Raw genomic sequence first — 26778 nt, 5'->3', positions numbered from 1 at the left:
GTTGTTCCCATTTTACAGCTGGGAACTGAGTCTTCGCTTCTGAGCTGGCCAAGACCTAGCCCTGAATTCCATGACACAGCAGACTCTTGTGTGTGTTTACTCAAAATGGGGTAGGGAGATGGGTGAATCTGTCAATTCAGTTTCTGATTTTCCCCAGTCTTATGTCTGGTTCTCCACATCTCCACACAGGTTTGCAACTTGTTTTTAAAGCCATTTTAGTGCCAATTTCTCCTAATATACTAATATTCAGCAGGCTCTTCTTATGACCTGAGGGATAGCTCAGTCAGTAGAGCGTGAGACTCTTGATCTCAGAGTCATGGGTTTTTGAGACCCACATTGGGCAAAAGATCCCCATGGTCCTTTCCATTTCTACTATTCTATGATTCTTCACAACAACCCTGCGGGGAACTTTAGACAGAGAGCACATCTTTCATAGCTGAGTAGAGATTTGAACCCGAATCACCTGAGTCCTAGTCAGTGCTTTTTTTCTAAAAAAATGTTTAGGGTTACTCTCATTTTCCTACTCATATTTAAATAAGTAAAGGGAACCCTGACCACTAGGTCTAGTCGTGACCAAGTCTGGGGTTGCGGCGTTCACCTCGCTTTATTGGCCAAGTTTCCAGGTCATGTGGCCAGCATGACTAAGCCGCTTCTGGCGAACCAGAGCAGCGCAAGGAAACGCCGTTTACCTTCCCACCTATTTATCTACTTGACGTGCTTTCGAACTGCTAGGTTGGCAGGAGCAGGGACCGAGCAACGGGAGCTCACCCTGTCGCAGGGATTCAAACCGCCAACCTTCCGATCGGCAAGCCCTAGGCTCTGTGGTTTAATCCACAGCGCCACCTGTGTTTTGGCCCTCAATGAGGCCAAACGTAGATTCACAAAATGTTTAGGGATATGCTTACCCCTCCATCCCCGCAGAAAAAAAGCTATGGTCCTAGTCCAGCACTCTAACCACTATGTAACATTGCCTAACCCACAAATCCCCACTACTTTGAACATGCATGGAGGGAAGGTCAGGAAATTTGAATGAAACAAGTCAAGGGAGGAAAAGAGCCATCAGGTTTCCATACAGGAGTCCTGGCTCCCATCATCTTTGCCAGAAACGCAAATATTTTATGGCCTTCAGCTGAGAAATGTTTGTGAGCTGCGGAAGTGGCTGAGTAGGTCAGCCTTCAACCCCCAGCCCAACCTCCCCTTCCTCCAAAAAGAAATTCCAAAATTACAACAGGAAAGTTTGTAATTTCCCAAACAGGGAAAGTGTGTGTGTGTGTGTGTGTGTGTGTGTCATAGTCAGAAGAAGCAGGTGAACCTCATCCGGGTATGCGGGGGCTGCTTTATGAAAGCTCACCAGAGCATCATGTAAATAGCACGTCCCTGTTGCTGGGAACTCTCCTCCTGATCTCAGCGCTTAGGTACAATTTCACAGGTGGCCAGCTTCCTCCAAAGTCCAGCTTCCTCTGCTTTTTTTTTCTTAGTGGGGAAATCAACAGCCCGCTCCAGACTGGCATTTTATTGCAGCTGCATTCCTTCAACGTATCCATGATGCAATAATAGTGCCTTGGTGGTGAATCTGATCTTCCGTTTGTTCTGCAGTGCTTCCCAAACGCTGACAAGTTGTTGCTGTCCGGAGGAGCTATAGCCCAACAAAACTGGGGCAAAACAAACTACTTATGCTATGAAGAGATGTCAGGATTCAACGGGAAGTTACAGGACTCGCAGTGACTGGGAATGAAGCAGCGTGGCCAACCCAAGATGTCTGCAGGCACAAACAGTATTAAAAGCAGAATCGCATGTGACTGCCCTGATAGCATCATGAGCGCGAAGCATCATGAACGGGTGATAGAAAGGAGGGGACCTTTCTTGGCCAAATAGGACCAGCCCAAGCCTGAAGCAAAGGGCATGATAGCTCTGCTCCCATTTCCTCTACAGACGTTATCCAGGCTGGCAGCTGAATCTTACTGGTTTCAGCACCAGTGATGGCACACAGAGCTGTGTCTTCCAACAGGACTGGAGTAGGGAATTGAGAAGCAACAGCCAGGCAGACTGCCCCAAACACAGCCACAGCTTCTGCCGCTTAAGGCGGCTGATTCGCTGTACCTAACAGCAGGGCAGGCCTGCCATTTCTGGACATGTCAGAGAATTCTGTCAGAAACCGGAACAGAAATTGCCACAATTCGCCTTTGTGTTTGAGGTCAGGAACGGAAGCCATGCAAGCAATGATGAGCAGTACTCACCATTATTATTTTTTGGTCTTCAGTGTTTCATAAACAATCACATTACTTTTTTCTGCTTTGTTGTTATTGCCTTAATTTGGGATAGTGAGATGAGTTACATAGGTTTCAGCAGAAGCCAAACTGTAGCGGAACGGAAACAGTGTTGCTTGTGACAGAAATCACCGCCTCCCAAAATCCTTGTGTTGCTCATAAGATATCTCATCTACCTTTCCCCATAAGATCCCAGGGTGGGTAACATCAAATACAGTTATATTACTGCTAACGTTTATACCACAGTCCTTCAGACATCCCTTTCCAGTAAAGAAATCTTGATGTGCAGGATATGGCCTTGATCCCAGCTCTAGACATACAATAGGCCAATAACACATGACAGCGTTAATGTAAAGGCAAGATGACATTTGTGAATCTGCGATTTGAATACAAGGAAATGTTACATGCATATATATACAGTATTTATGGATGTTCTAAAGTCAACAGGACATGAATAGCGGCAACTTAATGGGAGGGTTGTAAAAACTGATTCAAGTTAATGATTTATTTAAGTTTAAAGATTTATTTTTGGCATTTGTATAAATAGGAAACGGAAGGCACTGTCTGCGAAGAGGCACTCTCCCATGAGAGGAAAAGCCTCTCAAGGACGTACCCAGGGGTTGGCTAAGCTGGCCTCCGCCAAGGGCCCCGGCCCAGGATGTGGGTGTGCAAAATTGTGCCCCTTCACTCTGGCTTGGAGTGGCTAGGAGCTCACCCCTCTGTCTGCGCACCCCCTGGGCTCCTCCTCCACTATTTTGGGCAGCCAGTGGACACAGGACCCTTGCCACGGGTGCAAATGAGCCTAGGTATGCCTCTGAAGCCTCTTCAAGATGGGACCTACCTGATTAGTATAGTATAGTATAGTATAGTATGGTATGGTATGGTATGGTATGGTATAGTATAGTATAGTATAGTATAGTATAGTATAGTATAGTATAGTATAGTATAGTATAGTATAAGCTATGGTTTTCCCAGTAGTGATGTATGGAAGCGAGAGCTGGACCATAAAGAAGGCTGATCGCTGAAGAATTGATGCTTTGAATTATGGTGCTGGAGGAGACTCTTGAGAGTCCCATGGACTGCAAGAAGATCAAATGCATCCACTCTTAAGGAAATTAGCCCTGAGTGCTCACTGGAAGGACAGATCGTGAAGCTGAGGCTCCAATACTTTGGCCACCTCTTGAGAAGAGAAGACTCCCTGGAAAAGACCCTGATGTTAGGAAAGATGGAGAACACGAGGAGAAGGGGACGACAGAGGACGAGATGGTTGGACAGTGTTCTCAAAGCTACCAGCATGAGTTTGACCAAACTGCGGGAGGCAGTGGAAGACAGGAGTGCCTGGCATGCTCTCGTCCATGGGGTCACAAAAAGTCAGACACGACTAAATGACTAAACAACAACAAAATCTGATGCTGAACGAGGCTAGATTTTGTTGATTTTGGTGGCATGTGGCAATGTCCATAAAGTTAAAGGTAAAGGGACCCCTGACCATTAGGTCCAATCGTGACCGACTCTGGGGTTGCGGTGCTCATCTTGCTTTATTGGCCAAGGGAGCCGGTGTACAGCTTCCGGGTCATGTGGCCAGCATGACTAAACCGCTGCTGGCAAGCCAGAGCAGCGCATGGAAACGCTGTTTACCTTCCCGCCGGAGCGGTACCTATTTACCTACTTGCACTTTGACATGCTTTCCAACTGCTAGGTGGGCGGGAGCAGGGACTAAACAACGGGAGCTCACCCCATTGTGGGGATTTGAACCACCAACCTTCTGATCGGCAAGTCCTAGGCTCTGTGGTTTAACCCACAGCTATAATTCCCACCTTCTGAAACTAGGTGCAGGCTTGGATTGAAGGTGGGGCAAGAAGGGGTATGTGCAATGGGTGGGCCTGCGACACACTTTTTCCTTCTCTCTCCCATGCCACGCTCCTCCTTTCCTCTGCCTGATCCCCAAGCAGTACCTTCCCACTCTTGGCTAGTTGATTTTAACAATAGAGGGATGGCTCAGCTGGTTAGAGCGTGGCGCCGATAACACCAAGGTTGCAGGTTCGATTCCCGGATTGGACAGCTGCATATTCCGGCATTGCAGGGGGTTAGACTAGATGATGCTCAGGATCCCTTCCAACTCTACCATTCTTTGATTTCTATGATTAATAGAATTAACACCGAATGATCCCCGCTGTTGCACTTCCAACATCAGGTTCGTGCAGGAGCTCAGTGTGTGGGGAACGTCGTGGTCTCAGGTGTGGGTGTTCAGAATGACAAATAGATGCACAGCCAGACCAACCCTGCTGCGTTGCTGGACGGTTGTCAGGTAGTTGAGGTTTTCGCACTCGTTTCCATCGCTTTCCCCCTTCCCACCGCACAACGTGCCTTTCTCTAACTCCTGTATTCCCCAAAGTTACATCACTCTTTCCTGTCGGCGGCATGAAAGCAGCTGCGGAATGATAATATTTAGACTTTGGCATCCTCGTGACCCCACGTTAGTGGCAGCGGTGATAGGCATCCCGTGACTCATACGCAGACCTAGAGAGTGTGGGGAAGCAGGAGCGGGCAGGATTGGGGAGGGAGGAGGATGAGGGCAGAGTGAACGCCAAGGGGAAGGGCATCTACCTCTGCTGGGGTATATATACACCTCTGTTCCTGCTGGACAGGAGCAAACCTGGAGTGAGACAGCTGAAGCAAGAAAAGAGAGAGTTGTTCGCCTCTTTCCCTTATTTTGAGGTGGTTTGGGCTTTTCTTCCATCCTTTCTAAAATAAGCAAACCCCATTGAACAGTTTTCAGAGGACTGCATTCCCTTTTGGACCCAGGACCACCTGGGCTCAACACCATTTCCCAGTTGCGAGTCCTAGTAAGTTGAAGCCAGGATTCTTGGGGTCTTTCAAGAAAGAATTAGGGCAACCGCTAAAGGCTGAGGACTAGAATCTTGCTCTCAGTTTCTTTCTGCCCCTGTCTTTGGCACCCTGATTCTCCTGTCTTGGGCTGGGCCTTCTTCAGCCATGCTGGCCATTTCTGTAGCCCTCCACCATCTCCTCGTCTGCCTGATTTTCTGGGCTGCCTTGCTGCTCCCCATGGCTCCTGCTTTTCCCCTACCAAATTCCAGCCCCCTCTTACAGTTCGATGGGCAAGTCCGGCTTCGCCACCTGTACACGGCGGACGACCAGACACAACTCCACCTGGAGATCATGCCAGATGGCGCAGTGCGCGGCTCCAGATACCAGAACATATACAGTAAGTATTTGGGAAAACCCTTCACGTTCTTTCAAGTGGCATGAGGCAGATAAATGATAGATCCAGCGGTTCTCAACCTGTGGGTCCCCAGATGTTGTTGGACTACAACTCCCATCATCCCTGAGCTCTGGCCTTGCTAGCTAGGGGTGGTGGGAGTTGTAGTTCCATAAAATCTGGGGACCCACAGGTTGAGAAAGGCTGGATTAGACAGATAGACAGACAGATGATATAGAGAGATAGATAGCATCTCTCACTCCAGTTAATGTAGTTGGAGGTCTATAAGGGGCTGGCTGGGCAGGACTCCTCACATTCTGGGGATGGAATGGGGTGCAAGAAGCCAAATAATTTTATGGAAGAGGGTAATTCAGCAGATACAGAGTTTGGCACTCTTCTGGGATGAGCGGCACCTTCTGAAATTTCCCTCTTCTGTACAACAAATGAATGCTACTTTAGATGCCTCCAGACTGTCACTGTTTTGTGGGAAGGACTGAAGCACATATTGGCATTTTAGGTTCACACGGTTAAAGTGCTCTCTCGTCCTGGCACAACAAATCCACTTGAGAAGAAGGATCAGGCTTTATGCAGTTAGGAAAGTGATGGGGGAACGGACAGAAAAGCACGGGATGAACAAATGATTAATGGGAAGACATGTGAACACCCCATAAAGTGAATCAGGATGAATGCTCATTCTTGTAAAACTACCCTATAAGCACATGCTCAATAAAGGCCAGATGGAATCTAACACTATGTTTTGTGCAAATGAATCAGGACAAACGCTCAATAAACAGGTCATACTTGGAGGGGCCTCTTGTTCTCCTTTGTATGTGGGCTCAATGAATATTTGAGAGGGGAAAGAATAGGGGAAAGAGTGGATCAGAGATTTAAAAAAATATATGAATGTTCTTTGACTTTGAATCTGGTCCCCATACAGATATTGCAGGCCAGGGTTACTGGTGGATTGGAATAGGCTGAATGGGCAGAATAAAAGGTCCAGGACTCCTGGGTTCTCATTCTTCACCACCTGTTCTCTGCTTGGTCCCCCCCTCCCAGGTTTGATGGAGATCAAAGCAGTCAAGCCAGGAATCATTCGCATGCAGGCCATGAAGACCTCAAGATTTCTCTGTATGAAGCCCAATGGACGCCTCTATGGCTCAGTAAGTTAAGATGCCTGCATGTGTTTGGGGAAGAGGCAGTTCAGAGTGTGAGTTCAGAGGAGGTTGCGTGTGGGACAATCCTGCTCTAGACTTGTTCACAAAATGTTTTCCGGCATGACCAGGATATAAACAATTGAAGTCTATTGACAAATGATAAAATATATTAAATTCTTGAACCAAATTCTGAGATTATGCTTGGACAGTAGATCATGAGACTCTTAAACTCAGGGTTGTGGGTTGAGCCCCACGTTGGGCAAAAGATTCCCCCATTGCCAGGGGGTTAGACTAGATGAGTCTTGTGGTCTCTTCCAACTCTGCCGTTCTATGATTCTATGATGTGTGGCCATTTAAAATAGACCCTTTGGCAAAGGGAGGGAACTAAAACCTTTTGCTGGAAGGTCAACATGTTGTGGTGAAATTCCATTCCATTCCTGCCCTGCTTCACGCCTGTCCTTGATCGCATGCAGATCCTGACATAGTGACTAGGGCTGGTCTGCAAGGCATATGATCAGCTCAGTCTGGGGCTGGGATGCAGCCACTGTAGAATCAACCTGCGGTTGCTGGGTGCAGATTGCGTGGCTAGCTTGTGTGCTGCAATGCATCTAGGAAAGACTGAACTCTCTTGATCTCTCCATCTGCAAATAACCAGGGACATCAGGATTGATTTTCTGGGTGTCTGGAAAAAATCCAGTGGGCAGAAACAGGATGAGGCAACTTCCATCATTCGTAAACAATTAGGAAAGGGGATAGAAATTTGACTCAGTTCACATTTTAAAGGTAAAACTATCAAATTCAGACTTTTCAGAACAATATGAAAACTGAAAAACACAGCTACCCTTTGAAATTCACACTTATCCGATTTCTGTGGTGCAGTTATTCCCCATCACTAAATTCCCTAAACAGTAAAACCTGTTAACCAGGGGAACAGGCTTCCTCCAGAGAAAGTTGCAGGCTATCCTTCACTGCAGGCATTTAAGCAAAGGCTGGCTAGTCCTCTTCTAGGATACTTCAGTTGCAAAACTGGCTACCTTCCAATTCTATGCCTCCATAATGATTGGGTGATGAAAACTGTGGCTGAACAACAACTCCCATCAGCTCCAGCTAGCTTGATCCATAGCTAGGGATGATGGGAATTGTAGTTCAGCAACATCTGGATGGCCAAAGTTTTCCCCACCCCGATATGGTGGATGTTAGATTTCGCACAATTTTACAAATGCATAAAACCTCATGTCTTTCCCTCCCCCAATAGTTATCATATTCTGAGGAGGCCTGCAACTTCCACGAGAAGGTTCTGCGCGACGGCTACAACCTCTACTACTCTGAAAGCTACAATATCCCCGTCAGCCTCAGCTCGATGGGGAATCTGCCTCGGAGTCACCAGCTGCCTCCGTTCTCCCAGTTCTTGCCCTTAGTCAACAAGATCCCCCTCGAACCCGTGTTCGTGGACTACGACTTCTACGAACAGGAACTGAACGTTGAGTCGTCCGATCCCCTCAGCATGATGGGCCACAACCCTGGCATCATCAGCCCGAGTTACGTCTTCAAATAACCCGGGACATCCGGTTCCTTGGAAACTTTCTTGGGGTTTTCTTGCCGTGTAATTACAACGACGGAACAATTCGACATTTGGGAGAAACGGAGCAGAAGGAAAGCTTAGCAGATGGCGCTTGGCACCCAGACTCTAAAGAGTGACCTTGCAGTACACTGTGGACTCCCGCAACCCAAAGTTGCATCCCACTCATGCGCAAACGATGCGCTGCAGGCACATAAGGAAAACCCAGCAACAACAGAGGCAAAATCCCTGTTTCGTCAGACTAAGATTGCTTGCACTTTCAACCTGTTGTTATTCTTGCCAGCTTTTGGGGGGCGGGTTATTTCTATTTTTATTATCTATTTAAGTAACTTATTTATTGAATGTCAGCTTAATTTATTGAAGGAGGCTGGGAAGAGTTGGGAAGCAGAGAAGAGTGGCATAATGAGACAGCTGGCAAGTAACTTATATATTGTTATTTATTTAGAAATATATATATTCTTATTTGCATATTTATTTTCGTTTTCTGGAGAAGGAATGACCGTTAACTTTTAAGGCAGTAGTGTAGACATGCTCAGGACAATCTTGTGCCTTATAGCTCTTTGTTGCTTACTCTGTTCTGCGGCGTCCTTTTTGAGGACAAAGGAGCAGAGCAGAGGAGAAATGAGGTCAATGCCCACCAGGAGCTATGTAGATCAGGACAGGGCCAGCAGCTAATCATTTGATTCGGAGCATTATCTTGCATTCTCTCTGGAGCTGCTGGTTCCCGTGCAAATATCAAGGACCTGCAGTGTGTGGCTGTTTCCCCCAGCAGAAATGTAAGGAGCTACTGGTAGCTTGGCCAGATATTAAAGAGATAGGTTTAGAGTGGCTTCCTCATTCATGTTCCTTTACAGGCATAGGCAGTTCCTTCCTCTTGCCAGCACCACCAAACAGGCTTATTTCAATGTAGAGTGGTTTAGGTAAAGGATCAGGTAACGCCAGCTATTATTTATTTATTTATTTATTTAAACAAACTTCTCTAACCGCGATTTGCATTTGAAATGTTGACACTTCGCTGTACTTTTCCAACAAGAATGCTTCACGGCAGAACCGTGCCCGTGCCCTTTGCGGCACTGCGAAGGGACGTTGATTATGTCAATGGTTTGTGATATTTTCTTCCCTTGTTACCCGTTTCCCTGCATCCTGATGCTGAACTGTAACAGTGACCAAAGTGTGATGAGCTATGAACGAATAAAGCATTCCATTTTTTAAAATAAAAAAAATATGAGTATTTGGTGGTAAATATATACGATCTCAAACCATCTAAGAATTCCCATAAAAACTAGACAGGGCCGGCGCTTGGTGGGCTTCTTGGGGGGAGGCTATTCCATAGCTGTGGTGCCACCACAAAGCAGGCCGTGTCACAAAACACTCATGAATCCTTATTCAGCAGCAGGCGAACCCCAGAGAAGAGCCCCATTATCTGATCTTAAAAGAAGAGGGAAGTGCATATAGTGGGAGCCAGACTCTCCAAATGTCCCTATTTTCCAGGGGCAGCCCCAGATTTACAGAAGTCATCCCTGTTCCCGGTTTGATCCCAGAATGCCGTGCTTTTCCTTAGGACGTCCCTATTTTCATCAGCGAAATGTTGGTGGGTATGGAGTTATGTGACCCCACTGTGCCAAGGATAACTATACAGTGGTACCTCGGGTTAAGTACTTAATTCATTCCAGAGGTCTGTTCTTAACCTGAAGCTGTTCTTAACCTGAAGCACCACTTTAGCTAATGGGGCTTCCCGCTGCTGCCGGAGCACAATTTCTGTTCTCCTCCTGAAGCAAAGTTCTTAACCTGAGGTAATATTTCTGGGTTAGCGGAGTCTGTAACCTGAAACGTATGTAACCTGAAGCGTATGTAACCCGAGGTACCACTGTACAACCTTTAGAAGATATCCAAAGGCAGCCCTGTGTAGGGAAGGTTTTTTTAAATGTTTAATATGTTTTTACATATGTTGGAAGCTGCCCAGAGTGGCTGGGGGCAACTCAGTCAGATGGGGAGGGTACGTATACATAATAATAAAATAAATATAATATTGAATAGGACATCCCTATTTTCACCGGAGAAATGTTGGAGGGTATGGTGGGAGCAGGTAAATTACTAACCAGGCCCAGACCGTTTAGCGTGCTTTGGAATGAGAAGCAAATGGAGAGGCAGTTCAGTGGAGCAAGAATAAGTCTCTGTGGCCCATGAAGAAGTAAGGCAGAGAGTTGTAAGGCTAGAATACCAGCCTGAGCTTTCAGTAAGCATTGAGAGCTGCCATCAGCCACTGATTCTGAATGGGAGGAGTGGCATTGTTCCATTATGGTGGGGGAACCCATTTCATCCATAGCTGTCAACTTACAGATCTGAAAATAAGGGACCAGCAGCCTCGAAAATAAGGGATCAGCAGCCAAAATAGGGATTTTCTGGGCACAGGTATGTTCAACTTCTGAGCCCCTCCGAGCCAAAGCCCAGCCAGCAGCCAAACAAAGCCTCAAGCCTCAAGGAAAACCACCATCACCACTCCGCTGGAAAGCGCTGAGCAAAGGCGAGTCCCCAGGCAACGCAGCCGATTTGATCAGCACAAGGCATGCAAGCTCCAACCCCCCAGTCGTTCTTAGACTTCTTATTGGGTGAGCAACGCAGCCAAGCACATAGTTGGAGCCTCCCTGGCCAGCAGGGAGGCGGGGAGAGGAGCTGCTTCCTTTGAAACCCGGGAAATTTAAGGGACATCATCAATAAGGGACAGCAGCGGGACATGGCGCTGGGATAAGGGACTGTCCCGCCAAATAAGGGACGCTTGACAGCTATGATTTCATCCCAAGGGCCACATGCCCTTATAGGCAACCTTCTGGGGGCCACAGGTCACAGAGATGGGCAGGGCCAAATTTCAAAGGCACATTCCAGCACTCGAGGAGGGTGAGAAGCAGGACTGGCGGACAGTGTGGCTGGGAAGGTTGTATAGCCTAGGAAGGGAACTACAGAGGCCTGGAGAGTCTCCATTGGCTCCCACCTCTGAGTTTCTCCAGCCCTGCTCTATTCTTTGCCATCTCTGGGATAGGGACCCTTTACAGCTGTGTAGAAGAGGGAGCTCTAGCAGGTGGAGTTTGTCCTACTCTATGGTGAAAACTCTCCCTTCTTTGCATTCAGAGTTGCTGCAAAAAAACAAGTTAACGTTGGACCGGCAGGGCCAATAAAGGCTCTCTTTGCTACCTCTTTTGGTTCACTTGCAAGACAGTCACTGGCCAGAATTCAACACAGACGTGAAACCCATTTATTTCAAATGGCCTCAGGTGAGACACGGCCTTTCTCAAAGCAACTGCAAATGCTAACTAGGCCAGCGAAAGAGAAACACACTTCTGCCATTCGCGTGATCACTCATCCTTGGTGGAGAGGAAGTCAGGAGAAGACCCCTGAGCTTGCTGGAGGCTGTGGTGGGGTCTTCCTTCATTCTCTGATGAACATCACTTTTAAATTACGGGAAAACACGTGCACACTAACACCAACAATGCACGCACCATTACATGCACAAAATCAGCTATTTCCTTGCCTCCCATCTGTTCCCTACTATCAGTTTGGGTGTATGTGCACAGACAGTTTAAAAGAGATCATTTTAATTGTGGATGTTACAGTCCTTATTCTTCCAAAGGGAGATTTTATAATATATATATATATATATATATATATATATAAAATGAAGCAAGCTGGAGAACAAGCCTCTACAGTGCATTTTTCTACTTTTTGCCACAGAAATTCACACCACAGGGAACATTAATGCAGTCGGGAGTGTGAGTCTTCTTGCAGAGATGCAAGACTGCAGCCATCAACAACATCTAAAGATCAGGGGGAAACACACAGCACCCATCTGAAAAAGAAGAGAGAGAAAATTCAGAGGACTATCCCAAAAGCAATGTCTGGCTGCACCTTATGAGCTAATGTGGTGTGGAGGCGAAGAGACTGAGCCACAAATCAAGAAGGCCCTGGTTCGAATCTCACCACTCCCATGAACTCAGCAAGCACAATCTCTCAGCCTCAGTCCCTCTTAACAACCATAATGGGTGTGGGGTGTGGGTGTGTGTAACAATATTGACTTACATTAGAGGGGTGTTATAAGGATTATGACTAGATAATAATTGATGTGAAATGTTCTGAACGCTTGATAGTGCTATGCAAATGTTAATTATTGTATCTTGGCTGTGAGTCCTGGAAGACTTGCAAGTTTCAGAAGTTGGAATTAGAGAAGAATATGCGAGAAAGACTGTTTTTTGAGCTTGAATGAACAGTGTGGATTTACAATGGTTACACTGAACCATTATTATTATTTTTGGCATATCATGCTTTTCCCCTACAGACAGAACCTATTTGCTGTAGGCGTGGAACACAGATCAACATTTGGTGGCAAGAGAACCTAAAGGAGCTGGAAACCATTGCTGCACGGCCAGAGTCTAAATGCAGGCAGCCCTGTATGTTTAAAGTTATTCATCACTTGTGAAATTCCCGTCTTGCGGAACTACGCATGGTTGCTTCCGTGCAAGCCTTGAAGGCTCATTTATCCCCAAAGTGTTTATGCTACTTGATTCCTGAGTCTCCGGCTTTCCTGTTATTTCGTCACGGGGTCATTGCTCAAATGCAAATGGCCTAGATCTTCTCTCATTTCTGTACACCACCTTACGGAGGCTATGCCTGAAAAGGGCAGCGCACATACATACTTTAAATAATTAAATAAATGTGCCTATTCAGATTTACTCATTAGTAAGACCCACTTGGGTCTCAGACCCCTAGAAATGTAGAGGTGGAAGGGACCCAGAGGGTCATCTAGTCCACCCCCCTGCAATGCAGGAATCTCAACTAAAGCATCCATGACAGGTGGCCGCCCAACCTCTGCTTAAAAGACCTCCAAGACAAGGCGTCTGCTCCACTGCTGAACAGCTCTTACTGTCAGGAAATCCGTCCTGGTGTTTAGTCGGAACCTCTTTTCTCGTAACTTGAATCCGTCGGTTTGTGTCCTAGCCTCTGGAGCAGGAGAAAACAAGCTTATTCCATGTGGCAGCCCTATATATAATTGAAGGTGGCTATCATATCGCCTCTCAGTCTCCTCTTTCCCAGGCTAAACATCCCCAGCTCCCTCAGCCGTTCCTCATAAGGCTTGGTTTCCAGACCCTTTTGTCATCTTGGCTGCCTGCCTCTGCACACGTTCCAGCTTGTCAATATCCTTCAATGAGGTTCCATGAGGCTTACTCCCAGGACAGCAGCCTTAATGGTATTATAGTTCTTAGTGAACCATTGAAATAGTGCCTGCATGCTTTCTTCTTCCCAAGTCGGATGCGCTAGAGGCCAAACTTTTTAAAAAAAATGAAAGCTGGACATTGTGGGAGGAAGCCCCACAGAATATTCCCTCTTCCAAACATTTTTATAATAATAATAATACAGTGGTACCTCGGGTACGTAATTCGTTCCGGAGGTCCGTACTTAACCTGAAACTGTTCTTAACCTGAAGCACCACTTTAGCTAATGGGGCCTCCCACTGCACGATTTCTGTTCTCATCCTGAAGCAAAGTTCTTAACCTGAAACACTATTTCTGGGTTAGCGGAGTCTGTAACCTGAAGCGTATGTAACCTGAAGCGTAGGTAACCCGAGGCACCACTGGAATAATAATAATAATAAGAAGAAGAAGAAGAATATGAAAGCTGGACTTTGAGGGGGGAAGCCCCACAGAATATCCCCTCCTCTGGCTGCAGCCCTCCACAGCAATGCTGTCCCTTGTGATTGTAGCCCATGTGTTTGTATATCCCACAGCACATGTGTTTGTATATCCCATACCAGCCCCCTTACCTCACACACTGCTCAAGCTTGTCCTGCGGTGGTCTCAAATTTCTTCTTGCGCCCTTCCATGCCACTCAAAGCGTCAATGTTCTTCCGCCAGTCCCCAACCTCCCGATTCTCCTGCAGGAGGACAAACGAGGTTGATTGAGAGAACCAATCCTCCTCCAATAGGTGGGCCAATGTGTGATAGGCGGAGCCAAAGCCAATGGCAGGCGGAGCCAAATACGTCTAGTCCCTCCTCCTTCTCCCTGCTGAGTTCTACAAGGGCGGCACTGAGAATGAGCAGCAGGAGGAAGCTGGCAAACAGAGCCACCCTCTGGGTTCATTTCACGTAAGAAGGCAAGACAAGTGGGGATGGGCCAAGGCAGAACGGAGGTTGGTGGGGCAGTGGGCTAGCTTCCATGGAAGATGCTCCCATAACGCTATTTGAAGGAAGCACAGGGGTGTGCCTTCCCTTCCAGCACCTCCTCCTGTAACACCATAATCTAAAATTATCAAAGCGCACCACTGTGTGCATGGAATATTCTCTGTGCTACAGCGACAGGAACGGAAGGAAAGAAAAATGCAGAGGAGGAGGAGCAGGAGGAATCTGGCAAGGTGGTGAGAATAATTAGAGGAGAACTGTTGGCAGACAATGCAGGTTTGTGGAAATTTATGTCCATCCATGCCGACTGCTGTAACTATCCATGGTACTTAGCTGGTAGTCCCAGCAGCGTGGCCTGAAAGCACATGATACAGTCACGTGGGTCTCGCTGAGTGTATGTGCTATGCCTTTAAAGTACATCCAAAGCACACTTCCACCCTCAAAGAATTCTGGGCAGTATAGCTTGTTAAGGGGTTGCTGGGAATTTTAACGCTGTGAGGGGTAAATGACAGTGCTCAGATTTTTTTTGCAGGGAGAAAATTTGTCCTGAATGTGCTTTAAAGGTACAGTATAGTGACCACTTGAGACCTCCAAGGACCTTAAGCATCATTATGAAATGTTATGAAATAATTATTCACATATATATAAAAGGTAAAGGTAAAGGTACCCCTGACCATTAGGTCCAGTCGCAGATGACTCTGGGGTTGCACACTCATCTTGCTCTATAGGCCAAGGGAGCTGGCATTTCTCTGCAGACAGCTTCCGGGGCATGTGGCCAGCAAGACTAAGCCGCTTCTGGCGAACCAGAGCAGCGCACGGAAAAGCCGTTTACCTTCCTGCCGGAGGGGTACCTATTTCTCTTCTTGCACTTTGATGTGCTTTCGAACTGTAGGTGGGCAGGAGCTGGGACCAAACAACAGGAGCTCACCCTGTTGCAGGAATTTGAACTGCGGACCTTCCGATCGGCAAGCCCTAGGCTCTGTGGTTTAGACCACAGCGCCACCCGCTTCCCTATTTGCGCGCGCGCGCGCACACACACACACACACACACACACGTATGTAAATACATCGAAGACTGCAAAGAGGAGACCAAATTCTAAATCCCTGTTTGCAGAAGTCAAATCCTAATAACCTCCCTAGCAACCATTATTTAACAAAATAATTCAAAATTCATGCAAGGTCTGAACAGCCAGCAACATAGGGTTTCGGTCTCGGTCTCTTTTCTCCTCTCATTACCACAATCAGATGCAAAGGAGTGAAGGAATCCTTTTTTAAAAAAGAACCGCATAGAAGAATGTTTTTTGGAAGATGCAGCTGCTTGTCATGCAGGAGTGAAGAAAGCTATTCCTGCCCAAACCTCTCTGTCTCCCTCCCTCTCTCACCCACACCCACCCACCACTAGTTGCTGTCAGGGGTGGATTTAGGGCTGTGTGAGCAGTCTGCATGCACTGGGCACTGAGCCAAGGGGGTGCAGGTCGCAAAGCCCAGTAGGCAAGGTGCTGGCCTTTGGGAAGGAGGCATGAGGCCCTGGCAGGGTCCTAGAGTCCTCCCTGCTGCTTCCCAAAGCCTAGTTAGCACTTTCCCAGCTTGGGGCAATGGGGGGGAGGGCTCTAGGACCCTGCCAGAGCCCTCACACCTGCTTTCCAAAGGAGAAAGTAGTGGGCGGGAGAGGGGGCACCCAATTTGGGCTTTGCACAGGGTGCCATAGTGCCCAAGTCCACCCCGGTTGCTGTTCATAGGATCAAAAGAAGCTGCTTTCTGGGCATCAGACTGGCACTGGCTCTCCAGGGTTTCAGGCAGGCCCTGCCTGGAAGGTGAACCTGGGAACTTCTGCCTACAAAGCATGGGCTCAATCACTGAGTTGCAGCATTTCCAAGCACAGAGGCCGAGGTCATCCTCAGTGCCTGGGATAGTGTCTGGGGTCTGGGCACTTCCAGGCCGTCAGTTTTTTTGCAGGACAGATTCAAGCACATACTGAAGCTTCAGGTTTCTTGCCATTAAAGTTGCATGTTTCCCCGTCATCCAAACTACCCCGCAGAGCAGTGGGAGAGGATCAATTTCCCTACATCATGGAACCCTAGAGAACAGACCCCACAACCACCCTCTCTCCTCTCCCTTCTCCTGCACTTTCCCCTCCTCTACCCCAATCCCACCGGCCTCCTCACCTTCTCGGTGTCGTCTTTTTTGACCTGCTTGAGATTGGCTCGGAGATCCATGGAGACCTTGTGCTTAGAGCCTAGAAGGGCCTGCATCATGGCGTCAGCAGAGAGCCGGACGCGGCGAAGAGCCGGGCGCTTAAACTTGCCTCGCAGGTCGAAAATCTTCTGGTTCAAATCCTGGATCTGGAAAGCAGGGACCAAAAGAGTGTCAACATTTGAAAACTAGAGAAGAGTCGCTGCTGTGCTGGGCAGGGTATGTGTGCTAAAAATTCCTGTGCTCCATGGTTTTCTCAGATTCTATCGCCAATTTTCCCAGCAAAGAATATACATGAGCATCTGCAACTATAAAAGGCTGCCTCAGGTTGTTACACCCCAGCTGGGATTACCGGGGGGGGGGGGGAGAGAGATGTATGCAACCGGTAGCTAATAAACACAGTTAAGACTTTCCTGCCACAAATTTGTTCAGTCCTCTGATAAAAGTCTGCATTACTGCTTGGAAAATTGAAATGATCTGAAAGGGAGGGAAATGGCTACAGTAATGGACTGAGGGGAGGTCAGTTGTGGTGGGGGTGACTCAGCCCTTACTTATCATGCGAGTATAAAAACTGGACCAGGACTGACACCTCGTGGCTACCATCAGTACTTCATTCCCCCCCCCCACTACATTGGAACCTGCCTTGTTTTGAGGTCACATCTTCTACAAAATACATTTAAATCAGCATCAACACACATTTAAAGCAGTGTTTTAGCACTTTAAACAGTCATGGCAAAGAAGCCTAGGAACTGTTGTGGGTTAAAAGTGCTGCGAGTTGTTAGGAGACCCCTATTCTCCTTGCAGAGCTACAATTCCCAGATTGTTAAAGCAATCAGTTGGTGCAGTGGGTCAGTGCGCCTGGATATTAACCAGAAGGTTGGTGGTTCAAGACCACCCAGGAACGGCCGTGAGCAGGATTCCTGCATTGCAGGGGGCTGGACTAGATGACCCTCCAAGTCTCTTCCAACTCTACAATTCTATGATCCCCAGGGAGCTCTGGGGATTGCCACTCTCTGCAGCCCCACATGCAGGTGCCTTGAACCCACCTCATTGATGCTCTTGTTGACTCGGGCCTCCATGTCATAGCGCTCCTCATCAACCTTGCCAATCTTCTCATGGAGCTGCCGGCACATCTCCTGTGAGTTGGCAAGAAGAGGGTGTGACTACGTCAAACGAGGCTTAAGCCAACTTGAGCCCCTCCAGATGCTGTTAGACTACAAATCCCACCAACCCCAGCCAACAAGCTGGGAGCTGAACTCCAAAAACAATGGAGAGACCCATGGTGGCCAGGTCAGGATTAGGCTGAGCCAGGGTTCGGGCGCAAAAGGAGGCTCAGACGCAATAGAGAAGAGTGTTCACTGAACATGTGGAAATCTCAGAACAAGAAAAAGAAATCTCAGTCACCAAGAATTTTTAAATTTTTTAAAAAGCCAATTAGGAGACAGATGAATGGGCAAGCACATGGATATTGCACTTTAATACCCCTCCAAATATGGGGTGGGAGGGGAAAGGCTGACAGTTGAGCTGGCATTTGATTTGATGGTGCCTATGCCTGTCCTTTCGGAGGGATGCAGGTGTTGCTGTGGGTTAAACCACAGAGCCTAGGACTTGCCGATCAGAAGGTCGGCGGTTCGAATCCCCACGACGGGGTGAGCTCCCGTTGCTCGGTCCCTGCTCCTGCCAACCTAGCAGTTCGAAAGCACGTCAAAGTGCAAGTAGATAAATAGGTACCGTTCCGGTGGGAAGGTAAACGGCGTTTCCGTGTGCTGCTCTGGTTCGCCAGAAGCGGCTTAGTCATGCTGGCCATATGACCCGGAAGCTGTACGCCGGCTCCCTCGGCCAATAAAGCGAGATGAGTGCCGCAACCCCAGAGTCAGCCACGACTGGACCTAATGGTCAGGGATCCCTTTACCTTTACCTTTACGCCTGTCCTTTCAGCTGCTGAACCAGAAGGAAGTTCGGTTCACTCCACAAATGGAGAATGCGTCCTGAGTTCTCTTTTCTTATTACATCTATCTTCACCTGTTGGCATTGACCGGACTCCATCCTTGGCCCAGCCCCTCCCTCCCTCCCTCCCTCCCTCCCTCCCTCCCGGGTTACCTGCAGTTCTGTGAGGCCGAGGCCTGCTAGTTCTAAAGGGGTGCAGTGGTCAGAGAGGTACCGCTCTTTCTCCTGGGCACACTCTTCTTCCTCCTTTTCCATTTCGTGCTTTGCCACCTGGAGCATCAATGCCTGAGACAAAGGAAGGGCACATTGCCTGATTGAGTATCTCTAGTCTCATGCTTTTTCTCCAACGCCACAAACCTGCCAGGGCCCAATCCATCTTTGTGTGTCCACTGCGCCTCCTTGCCTCTTCCAGTCTCCTGAAATCTTGTCCACTTAGATACTAGTGGAGGCTGGAAGCACACTAGATCGAGTGTGGACTCCCTTGGCCATTCAAATCTCTGCGCAAAAAGTTTTCCAACATTACCTTGAGTTGTAATTTCCGAGAAGCTGATATCTTGGATTTTCTCTGTGGTGGAACAAAAGGAAAAGATGTCTTGTGTGAGGAAAAGATGTGTGAGAGAGAAACAAGCTTCTTAAAATTACAAGAAAAACTGTTCTCACAAATAAAACAAAATATAGAAGGCATGGCAGATGAAGTTCACTCTCACTGTCAAGGCAGACAGTTCAATAGGGAAGGAAGGAAGCAGGAACACACACCTCACCAACTGGTCCGCTTTAGGCCTGGTTTATATATGCCTCAGAATTGAGAGATCCAAATCCCAAAGTGAGAACCCTGTGCAATTCGGAGGAAGGGTTTGATACTAAATAAATAAATGCTATCTACTCTGGCTCATGGCAGCTTGTTTGTTTGCTTATAATGGATTAGATACAGACTTCCGGACTAATGCTAATTTTGTGCGGGATTCATTCACACATACCAGCAAATTCAGGTTGCCCAAACACAGGTGACCTGGAAAGTCTTGCACAAGAAATCCACTTCCCCAAAATATCAGACTTAGTTACTGCTATAAGGAGAGGGACCAGAAAATGTAGCAGCAAGTATGGGATTAACACTTGCTTTTAGACCCATAAATTCAGCCCCACATGCTGTTTTACTGGGGATGGAAGGGTGTGTCAATTTTGGTTCTCTGAGTTTCTCATTTGTCCAAACTTAAATTCAGTTCTCCACATTTCTGCTGCAATTTGTGATTCCGCCCCCCCCCCCTTAATAATAATAAAAATCCCTCATGAAAATTCAGCAGCATTTCAGTACAGTGGAGGAGCACAGAGAGAAGAAATGCCATGGTGAGTCTGCAGCAGCACAACTGGATGCCTTCATCCGCCCCAGCTGCAACAAAACATGTCTCTCCTGTATCGGTCTCTACAGCCACAACCTTGCAGTGGCTAGACTTCACTCCCAAAGGTACACTCCTCCATTGTCTCCCGAGACAGACAGATGCCTATCAACCAACTTTACTACAAATTTCTCCTAATAAACACATTTTGCATGTGGTTTTGACTAACATACTGGTTTTTTTTTACAGGCAACTTCCCCTAGTATAATTCACTTTCATGTTATTTTCATTGATATATTCATTTTTATGTAAACTTTCCCCTAATATATGCAGTCTTGTAATCGCTGCCTGTTTGGAGAACTGGACTGCAAAATTCAGACGGATGTGAATGTCAGACGATAGCTGCGTTTCAGTTTGTGTATTGTTTCAAGAAAGTGTGAATTGGACAGATTTGCCTTTAAATGGGAACTTAATCGGATTCCTAAGTTCTACCCTTCAGCTTTGCTTTAAAGCAGGCATGGCCAAACTTGGCCCTTCAGATGTTTTGGGACTACAACTCCCATCATCCCTAGCTAACAGGACCAGTGGTCAGGGATGATGGGAATTGTAGTCCCAAAACATCTGGAGGGCCAAGTTTGGCCATGCCTAAAGGATGTGCCTTCAAAGGACACAAGAACTCACTTTGTCATGCGGCTCAATCGCATAGGCTCTATAGTTGGCGGAAGATTTCCTTCGGAGAGGAGGGACAGCGGCAGGCGGGGGAGGTGGGTGGACCGGCTTGGGTGGCTGTGGCTGTGGCTCCTTTTTGGTCTCCACTATTGTTTCTTGTGTTTCCTCCTCCGCGTATTCTTCCTCCTCCTCTTCCTCATACTGCAAGAATAAAGAAACCATTACTTTCATTATGTTCTTCGGCATACTGCCTTCAACAAATTCTATAGGAAGTACATTTAAGAGGGTTGGGGGAGGAATCGTACTTAAGAGGTGTCTGAGTTTTAGAGAGGGTTTATTGTGGGATTGGGGGGGTGGGTGGAGGGAGGTGGCGTAACTCCACCATTCATTCACATTCTTCGGATTCCGGATTTATTTATTGGATTTATATACTGGGTTTCTGCCAAAGCACACACTCAGCCCTGCTTTTAGTATCAGGATTCATTCCTGGAACATATGGAATCATGATAAAGAAGAGCACCACTGAACACGTGCAGAGTGCATGTTCTCCAGTGTAATGTGACAACATGCTTACACACGTTAGCAGTTAAGGAGGGAAGTTTTCAGGGCAGCGCAGGTGAGTTTCCAGGAATGCCGGGACCCCTGAACATCTCTTTTCAGAAATTAAGTGCTGGTGTAACACAAAGACTTTGCAAACTGCCTAATATTTCATTTTTAAAAGTTCCCTTTATGCATTAATAAAGGATTTTCAAGAAAGCACAAAAATATCATAACTGAAAATAAAGATCAGTGTTTATTTTTCATCAGGTTTGAGAATGTTCCTTTGCTAGTACTTACTGTGATCTCTTCCCTGTGAAAGATAGAAAGACACAGGTGAGTCAGACTGAATATGAGCCTCTGATTCATATATCCTGCCTTTACCCCCCTGGCAGGTCTTAAGAGTGCTTTTTAAAGTGCACTTGTCCCTACAGCCCACCAACTTTCATCAACATCCAAAATGCACACCCCCCCCTCCAGTTAATAAACAAAAATGACTCACTCTTCTGCCATGGTGAGAAATCAAACTTCAAGTATTCTGGGGGAAATCAAAACAAATATATTACTATTCCTTTTATACACACGTGTACCTTCTTTACTATTAATCCGCGGTGCGCAAGCTTATTTCTAACGCTTCCACAAGGGAGTGCAAGGGAGAAAAGGATTAGATATTCAACCCCAAGGTACTAGGGTTTAAGACTGCCTCAACGTCATGCCTTTTGACTCAGTCCCAGGTTATTAGGTTCATAATCCCTGCTCTCAGATCTGTAGCTACAAAATGACAATGCAGTGGTATGGGGAAGGTACTTTTCACATGTTCAGAGACTCTCTGCTACTACCTTCATGTATTCCTGGCATTCAAAATATTTATCTCTTTAAAAACAGCTCCTTGCTTGGTGGGATGTTGCCCTGCTCTGGATGTTTGTCTTTTTGTACCTGGCTGTGGTTGGTGGATCTCGGGATTCAGTTTAAAAAAAGAAGTAGATTTCACAAGACCAGAATCTGCCCTCCCCTTGTCAGAACCATCTGGTACATAAACAGCTCCACACACAGAAAAAAAGGGTTTGTCTACAATCAAAGGAACTCTAAATGTACACTTAAAACATCTTAAGCACATGCCTAATAATGTGTGAAGGCAGAAAAAATGTGTGTTGTCTGCAGCTCTGTCATCTCACACCTTTCAAACCTGAATTTGCCTTTTAATCCTGTATGAAATGACCTGGAGCTGTCCAGGGGACTGAATTACCATGTGCTAAAATGTGCAAAAATGCTGAAGGGGACAGCGGCGGGAGGAAATGCAAGGTTTATATGGTGATGATCATCTTTCTCCAAAGCATGGCTCGTCAACAGGCCTTCACTGGGGAGCTCAGAATGTGCTAGAACTTGTTCTTGTTCCTGCCCACTACAGACCCTGCTTTGGCCTTAATATATATATATGCGCATATTTCTCTGAATCATGTACGAGATACATACACTGTTATCACTGGAGCTCTTCAGAGCAGCTAAATTTGTGCTGTCTTATCACTTCTAAAATGGGGCCAGGCCATTCCACAGGGAGGCAATGAGAAAAAAGCTGAGGCAGAGAGAGAGAGAGAGAGAGAGAGAGAGAGAGAGAGAGAGAGAGAGAGAGAACCACAAAACCAAAGCTAGATGGGACGGGGTCAGTTCAGGCACATCTCTGCCCCCCTACATTTTGTGTGTGGCAGAGACGGTATAGGTTTTATTTTCAAAAGCGATCCCCTCAGCCAGTGCAGAAACTGCAACGTTTCTTAGAAAGGGATGGATTGGGGATGAATTCCCCACACTTGCAGAAGGGCTAATATTTGTGCCAGGCTGCCTTAAAAGAAATTATTTCCCTCAGGCTCAGAAATGGGGTGGGGGAAATCTCACAGCCTTGAAGCAAAAAATACAGAGGCAGCCATCTCTCTACCCCCCCCCTACACCCCCAGAGCTGCAAAGGGACGCCTTTATTCTTAGCGCTAGGTGTGAAACCAACCATTCAGCACCCTTTCTAGAGACATCTGCTGCCAGCAACAGCCAGAAATGCAGCAGGAGGGGGCCTGCCAGGCCTTTTCCCGCTTTTCTTCAAAGAGATCTCTTCTCTGTCTGGCTTCTTCTCCCTCATACAAAGAGAACTGCATTGCCAACGACTCTTTAAGACTGACCTAGGTTTACTTTAAGTCAACCCAACAGGTCCAGCTCAGATTTGATGGGGCCTTATGCATGAGCAGCTTTACCTGACAGCAGTGGAAAGCAGGGGCTCAAGAAGGGGTCAATGGTGGGGCGCCAAGTTCTTGGCAGCTGCCCAGTGATGACGGTGACTGGGCAAGCGCAAGTAATTTTGCCACCTGAGGCCAAGGACAAGATGGCGACCGCCATGCTATACGCTGAAGATGACTAGAATGGTAGCTCTTATTAGAGGGTGGAAAGGGGGCCCTCATACACAGCTCTGCCCTGTAACACATTGTTACTGCTACCCACTTGCCCTCTTACCTGAGGAGGCTGTCTCATTCTACCTAATGGCTGGGCCGGCCCTTGCAACATACTGACACGGGACCTACCACCCAGTCTCCTAGGTCAGGAAGGATTGCCTCATCTTACATCCTCTTTAAGAGGGGGCATCATTTCCTTCTCATAAGAGAATAGCTCCAGCAGATAAATTGGTAGTTTGGTTGTTTTTATTGTTTTTAAGAAGAATGCATATAATATAATTTAGGCAATTATGTTTCTTCAGCTACAGGGATGGGTAGCTTACTAGTAAGTTAAAACAATACAATATTCAAATCAATTTAAGACACAGCAAGAACAGTGGCACATCAGCAATTAGAAGAGAAACTTTAGAAACGAGGACAGGATTGGAAGTTCAGGGCAATTAAGAACCAGGGATAGGTGCCTTCTACTGTTCATACCTATTAAGAACCCATTTTATGGTCTTCTGCTTTCAATTGTCAGCCGCTTGGAGAGTTCCCCATGAAGGCAGCAATGGTGGCTGTTGCTCACTGGGGATGGCAAGGTGGAAAGCAGGGATCCCAACTGGGGATGAGCCCGAGGCGACGAAAGACAGGACCAACTACTACTAGTCTTGCCCCTATCTTCCTCCTGACTGCCGAGTTCTATAAGGGGCAAAACTGCGACTAAGATGGAGGAAGCTGGCAGGCAGTGCCATGCCATGGGATGGTTTTTAATTAGAAAGCATGCAGTTGGGGGCTGAGAGAGTGAGGTTGTTGGGCCAGCGCTCCATTCACCCTAATGGACTCACCTGCACTAAAGAGTTTCCATAATAGCATTTGAGAGTAGTAAAGAAATGCATGTTACCTTCTAAAGAGGCCCTTTTCCTGTGAGGCCATTAAGCCCATGCTCTAAAATGATATAACTACTGCACACAAAGAAAAAGAAAAACCCACAAAGCAGCCAAAGAATATTTTGAGGTTGGGGAGGCAGCAGCGCTCCCATTCATCCTAATGGAGCAGCCTCCACAGGCAGACAGAAAAGCCCTGTTGGGGGGGGGGGGGAATGGAACCAAATAACTTGCAGAGCAAGTCCTAAACTGAAGTAACTGTTCATGTGAACATGTTCTGATTAAAAAAAAAGGGGGTCCTATTAGATGCATTTCAACTGCTTTAGAACAGTGGATGATGTTTTTAGAAGAAAGGTTTTAGAATTTGGGGGGGGGCTCTCTGTGCTACCTGAGTTTGGTCCTTTGGGATGGGATGGGGACAAATAGATGAAATGTATACTACCTGTGTGCTTGCTTCTGTGTCCTGGGAATACCTACACAACTTGTAGTTTCTGCTGGTCTTGAAAAGTGTAAAGAAAATAAAGCCTGATGCACCTTGTAAGCCTGCACAAATTCTATGACTGCGACAACCCCATGGCTATGGGTTCACATCCCCACTCACTCATGAAAGATCTCTGGGTGACCTTGCACAAGTCATTCACTCTCAGTCTAGCCTACCTCACAGGGTTGTTGTACACCACACTGAGCTCCTTGGAGAATATAAATGCAATTCAAGTCTTATTTGTGACAGTGTCTACCATGTGGAATTGTCTCTGCACTGAGATCAGGCAAGCACTATGGCTGTGGGGTGTTACTGTGATTTTTTGTTCTTCCTGATTTTGTTCCTTTTTTAAATGGATTTGGCGTTTTATTTTCAGAAACCGCTTTGGTATCGCTTTTTGTAAATGAAAAGCAGTATAGAAATCTTTTAATAATACATTAAATGAGTGATAATAGGATTGCAGCTTTATTGTACCTTATGACAGCTGCACTGACCTTCCCATTGCCCTATAAAGGGGGGAAACGTTTTCTCAGAAAATATTCAGGACGATTCCTTTTATCTTCATGGAGAAAAGGAGTATCTCTTTCAGTTTACACAGAATGATACCACCCTCCCTCCGCCCCACATACACACACAGGCAAACATGTTTTTAATTCCTCCCCACCTCCCAAACAGAACTGCCCCCCTTTACCTGATGTCTCTGGGAACTGGACGATGCACAGACGGTAGGGAAACAGGTTTTGAGTTACTGTACAGTCACCAAAATGGCTGGTGGCCTTTTATAAAGTAGACAGCTCAGCAACAGCGAAGCCTTTTAGGGAAGAAGGGGAACGGAATGCATTCCTCTGATAAGAAGTGGCACCAGACACTCACAGGAGAAGGGGCAGGGAAAGGGATGTCGTCTTTGGCAGACTGAGCCCCCAAGGAAAGGGCTGGGTCACATTCAATCCTTCTTCCAACCTATAAACTTTGGCTTGGGAACGTCTGAACATAGGACCTGCAAAGTACCTTGCAAGACCATTCACTGCTATGTGGCCCTTAGAACATTGCCCAGAACAGAATATGGCCCTCAGGGTGAAAAAGGCTCCCCACCCCTGCTGTACACTTACAATCATTTGTGTGTGTGTGTGTGTGTGTGTGTGTGTGTAAGAGAGAGAATGCAATCCAAGCATTAGATAAGAACATCACAAAGAGAGCTGTGTTTGTGAACAGGTTGACTGTGAGAATTTATCTAGGAGTGTGAACGACTCCTTGTGCCAAGCCTGGACTCTCCGTGAAGACGTATGCTAAACAGAGCAGCAGTTTTACCTGTGCATGAGACAATTCTGGAGTTAAAGGCTGAGCAGAAATGATACATGTTTTGTTAACAGCTGCTGTGCAGCATCTTAACACTGCAAACAGTCTGGAATCTTGCACCTTTCTCCAAAAAGCTCAGGGGAGCATGTAGGAAGAGATACCAAGAGTTCTTCTGCGTATGAAGTTGTACCGTTTTGAAACACAGCAAAAGCCGGCACTTGGTTCCTTACAGCTGGCATGATAGAATGGTCCGGTGACCCCTCTTTTAGCCTAATCTACCACACAGAATTGTGGCAAGTATAAATGGTGAGGGCAACACATACAGCCCTGAGTTCTTGGAGAAAGGTGCAGGATAAAGATATCTCAAATAAGTCTGTCCATCACGACTCATTTGGAGTGAGCTCCTCTGTTATAGTTCTGTTACTTTTTGTTTAAACCAGGACCTTAAGATTTATACTGAGTTAGTAAGATTGCAGCCCAGCCTGAGAATTTTGGATCAGGAAGGCTAAAGTTGTTATTTTTAAAAAAATAATAATTCTGAATTGAATTGTCCATCCAGTCGGTTCCTAAGACAACATACAATAGCAGCAATAAAATACAATAAAAAACAAAACATAATACGTCCTAAGACAAAAGAAA

At 46.7% G+C, this 26778-nt stretch overlaps 2 protein-coding genes across 4 annotated transcripts; one reads left to right on the top strand and one right to left on the bottom strand.

Annotated features, from left to right (window-relative positions):
• Window positions 1-4857: 4857 nt before the first annotated feature.
• On the top strand, window positions 4858-10334 carry FGF21 (fibroblast growth factor 21). The gene is made up of 3 exons (XM_083708013.1): window positions 4858-5493; window positions 6544-6647; window positions 7897-10334. Exons 1-3 carry the CDS (start codon window positions 5262-5264, stop codon window positions 8194-8196), a joined length of 636 nt encoding a protein of 211 aa, XP_083564139.1. The 5' UTR covers window positions 4858-5261; the 3' UTR covers window positions 8197-10334.
• A 1113-nt stretch (window positions 10335-11447) lies between these two features.
• On the bottom strand, window positions 11448-25654 carry TNNI3 (troponin I3, cardiac type). 3 transcript variants are annotated; one of them, XM_083708018.1, is made up of 9 exons: window positions 25535-25654; window positions 21554-21602; window positions 20540-20728; window positions 19048-19089; window positions 18678-18809; window positions 17624-17713; window positions 16550-16726; window positions 14030-14140; window positions 11448-12061 (listed from the first exon to the last, which is right to left on the bottom strand). In XM_083708018.1, exons 5-8 carry the CDS (start codon window positions 18801-18803, stop codon window positions 14042-14044), a joined length of 492 nt encoding a protein of 163 aa, XP_083564144.1. In that variant the 5' UTR covers window positions 18804-18809; window positions 19048-19089; window positions 20540-20728; window positions 21554-21602; window positions 25535-25654; the 3' UTR covers window positions 11448-12061; window positions 14030-14041. The 3 variants fall into 3 exon arrangements, with proteins under 3 accessions (XP_083564144.1, XP_083564145.1, XP_083564143.1); XM_083708019.1 differs by lacking the exon at window positions 25535-25654 and adding an exon at window positions 25318-25344; XM_083708017.1 differs by lacking the exon at window positions 25535-25654 and adding an exon at window positions 24805-24872.
• Between the last annotated feature and the right edge of the window lie 1124 nt (window positions 25655-26778).

Source organism: Podarcis gaigeae (assembly GCF_964106915.1).
Source record: "Podarcis gaigeae genome assembly, chromosome: 13".
NCBI classification, from domain to species: Eukaryota; Metazoa; Chordata; class Lepidosauria; order Squamata; family Lacertidae; genus Podarcis; species Podarcis gaigeae.
Note: the sequence above shows the minus strand (reverse complement) of the source record. Positions and strands in the feature narration are given on the sequence as shown.

Bases quoted from the DNA above. Each gene is read 5' to 3' on its own strand.
- FGF21 (XM_083708013.1), top strand. From the start codon at position 5,262: ATGCTGGCCATTTCTGTAGCCCTCCACCATCTCCTCGTCTGCCTGATT. The intron at 5,494-6,543 runs GTAAGTATTTGG...CCCCCCTCCCAG, and splicing joins CAGATACCAGAACATATACA to GTTTGATGGAGATCAAAGCA. The intron at 6,648-7,896 runs GTAAGTTAAGAT...CTCCCCCAATAG, and splicing joins ATGGACGCCTCTATGGCTCA to TTATCATATTCTGAGGAGGC.
- TNNI3 (XM_083708018.1), bottom strand. From the start codon at position 18,803: ATGCTCCAGGTGGCAAAGCACGAAATGGAAAAGGAGGAAGAAGAGTGT. The intron at 17,714-18,677 runs GTAACCCGGGAG...GCCAACTCACAG, and splicing joins TCGGCCTCACAGAACTGCAG to GAGATGTGCCGGCAGCTCCA. The intron at 16,727-17,623 runs GTGGGTTCAAGG...CCTGCTTTCCAG, and splicing joins TCAACAAGAGCATCAATGAG to ATCCAGGATTTGAACCAGAA.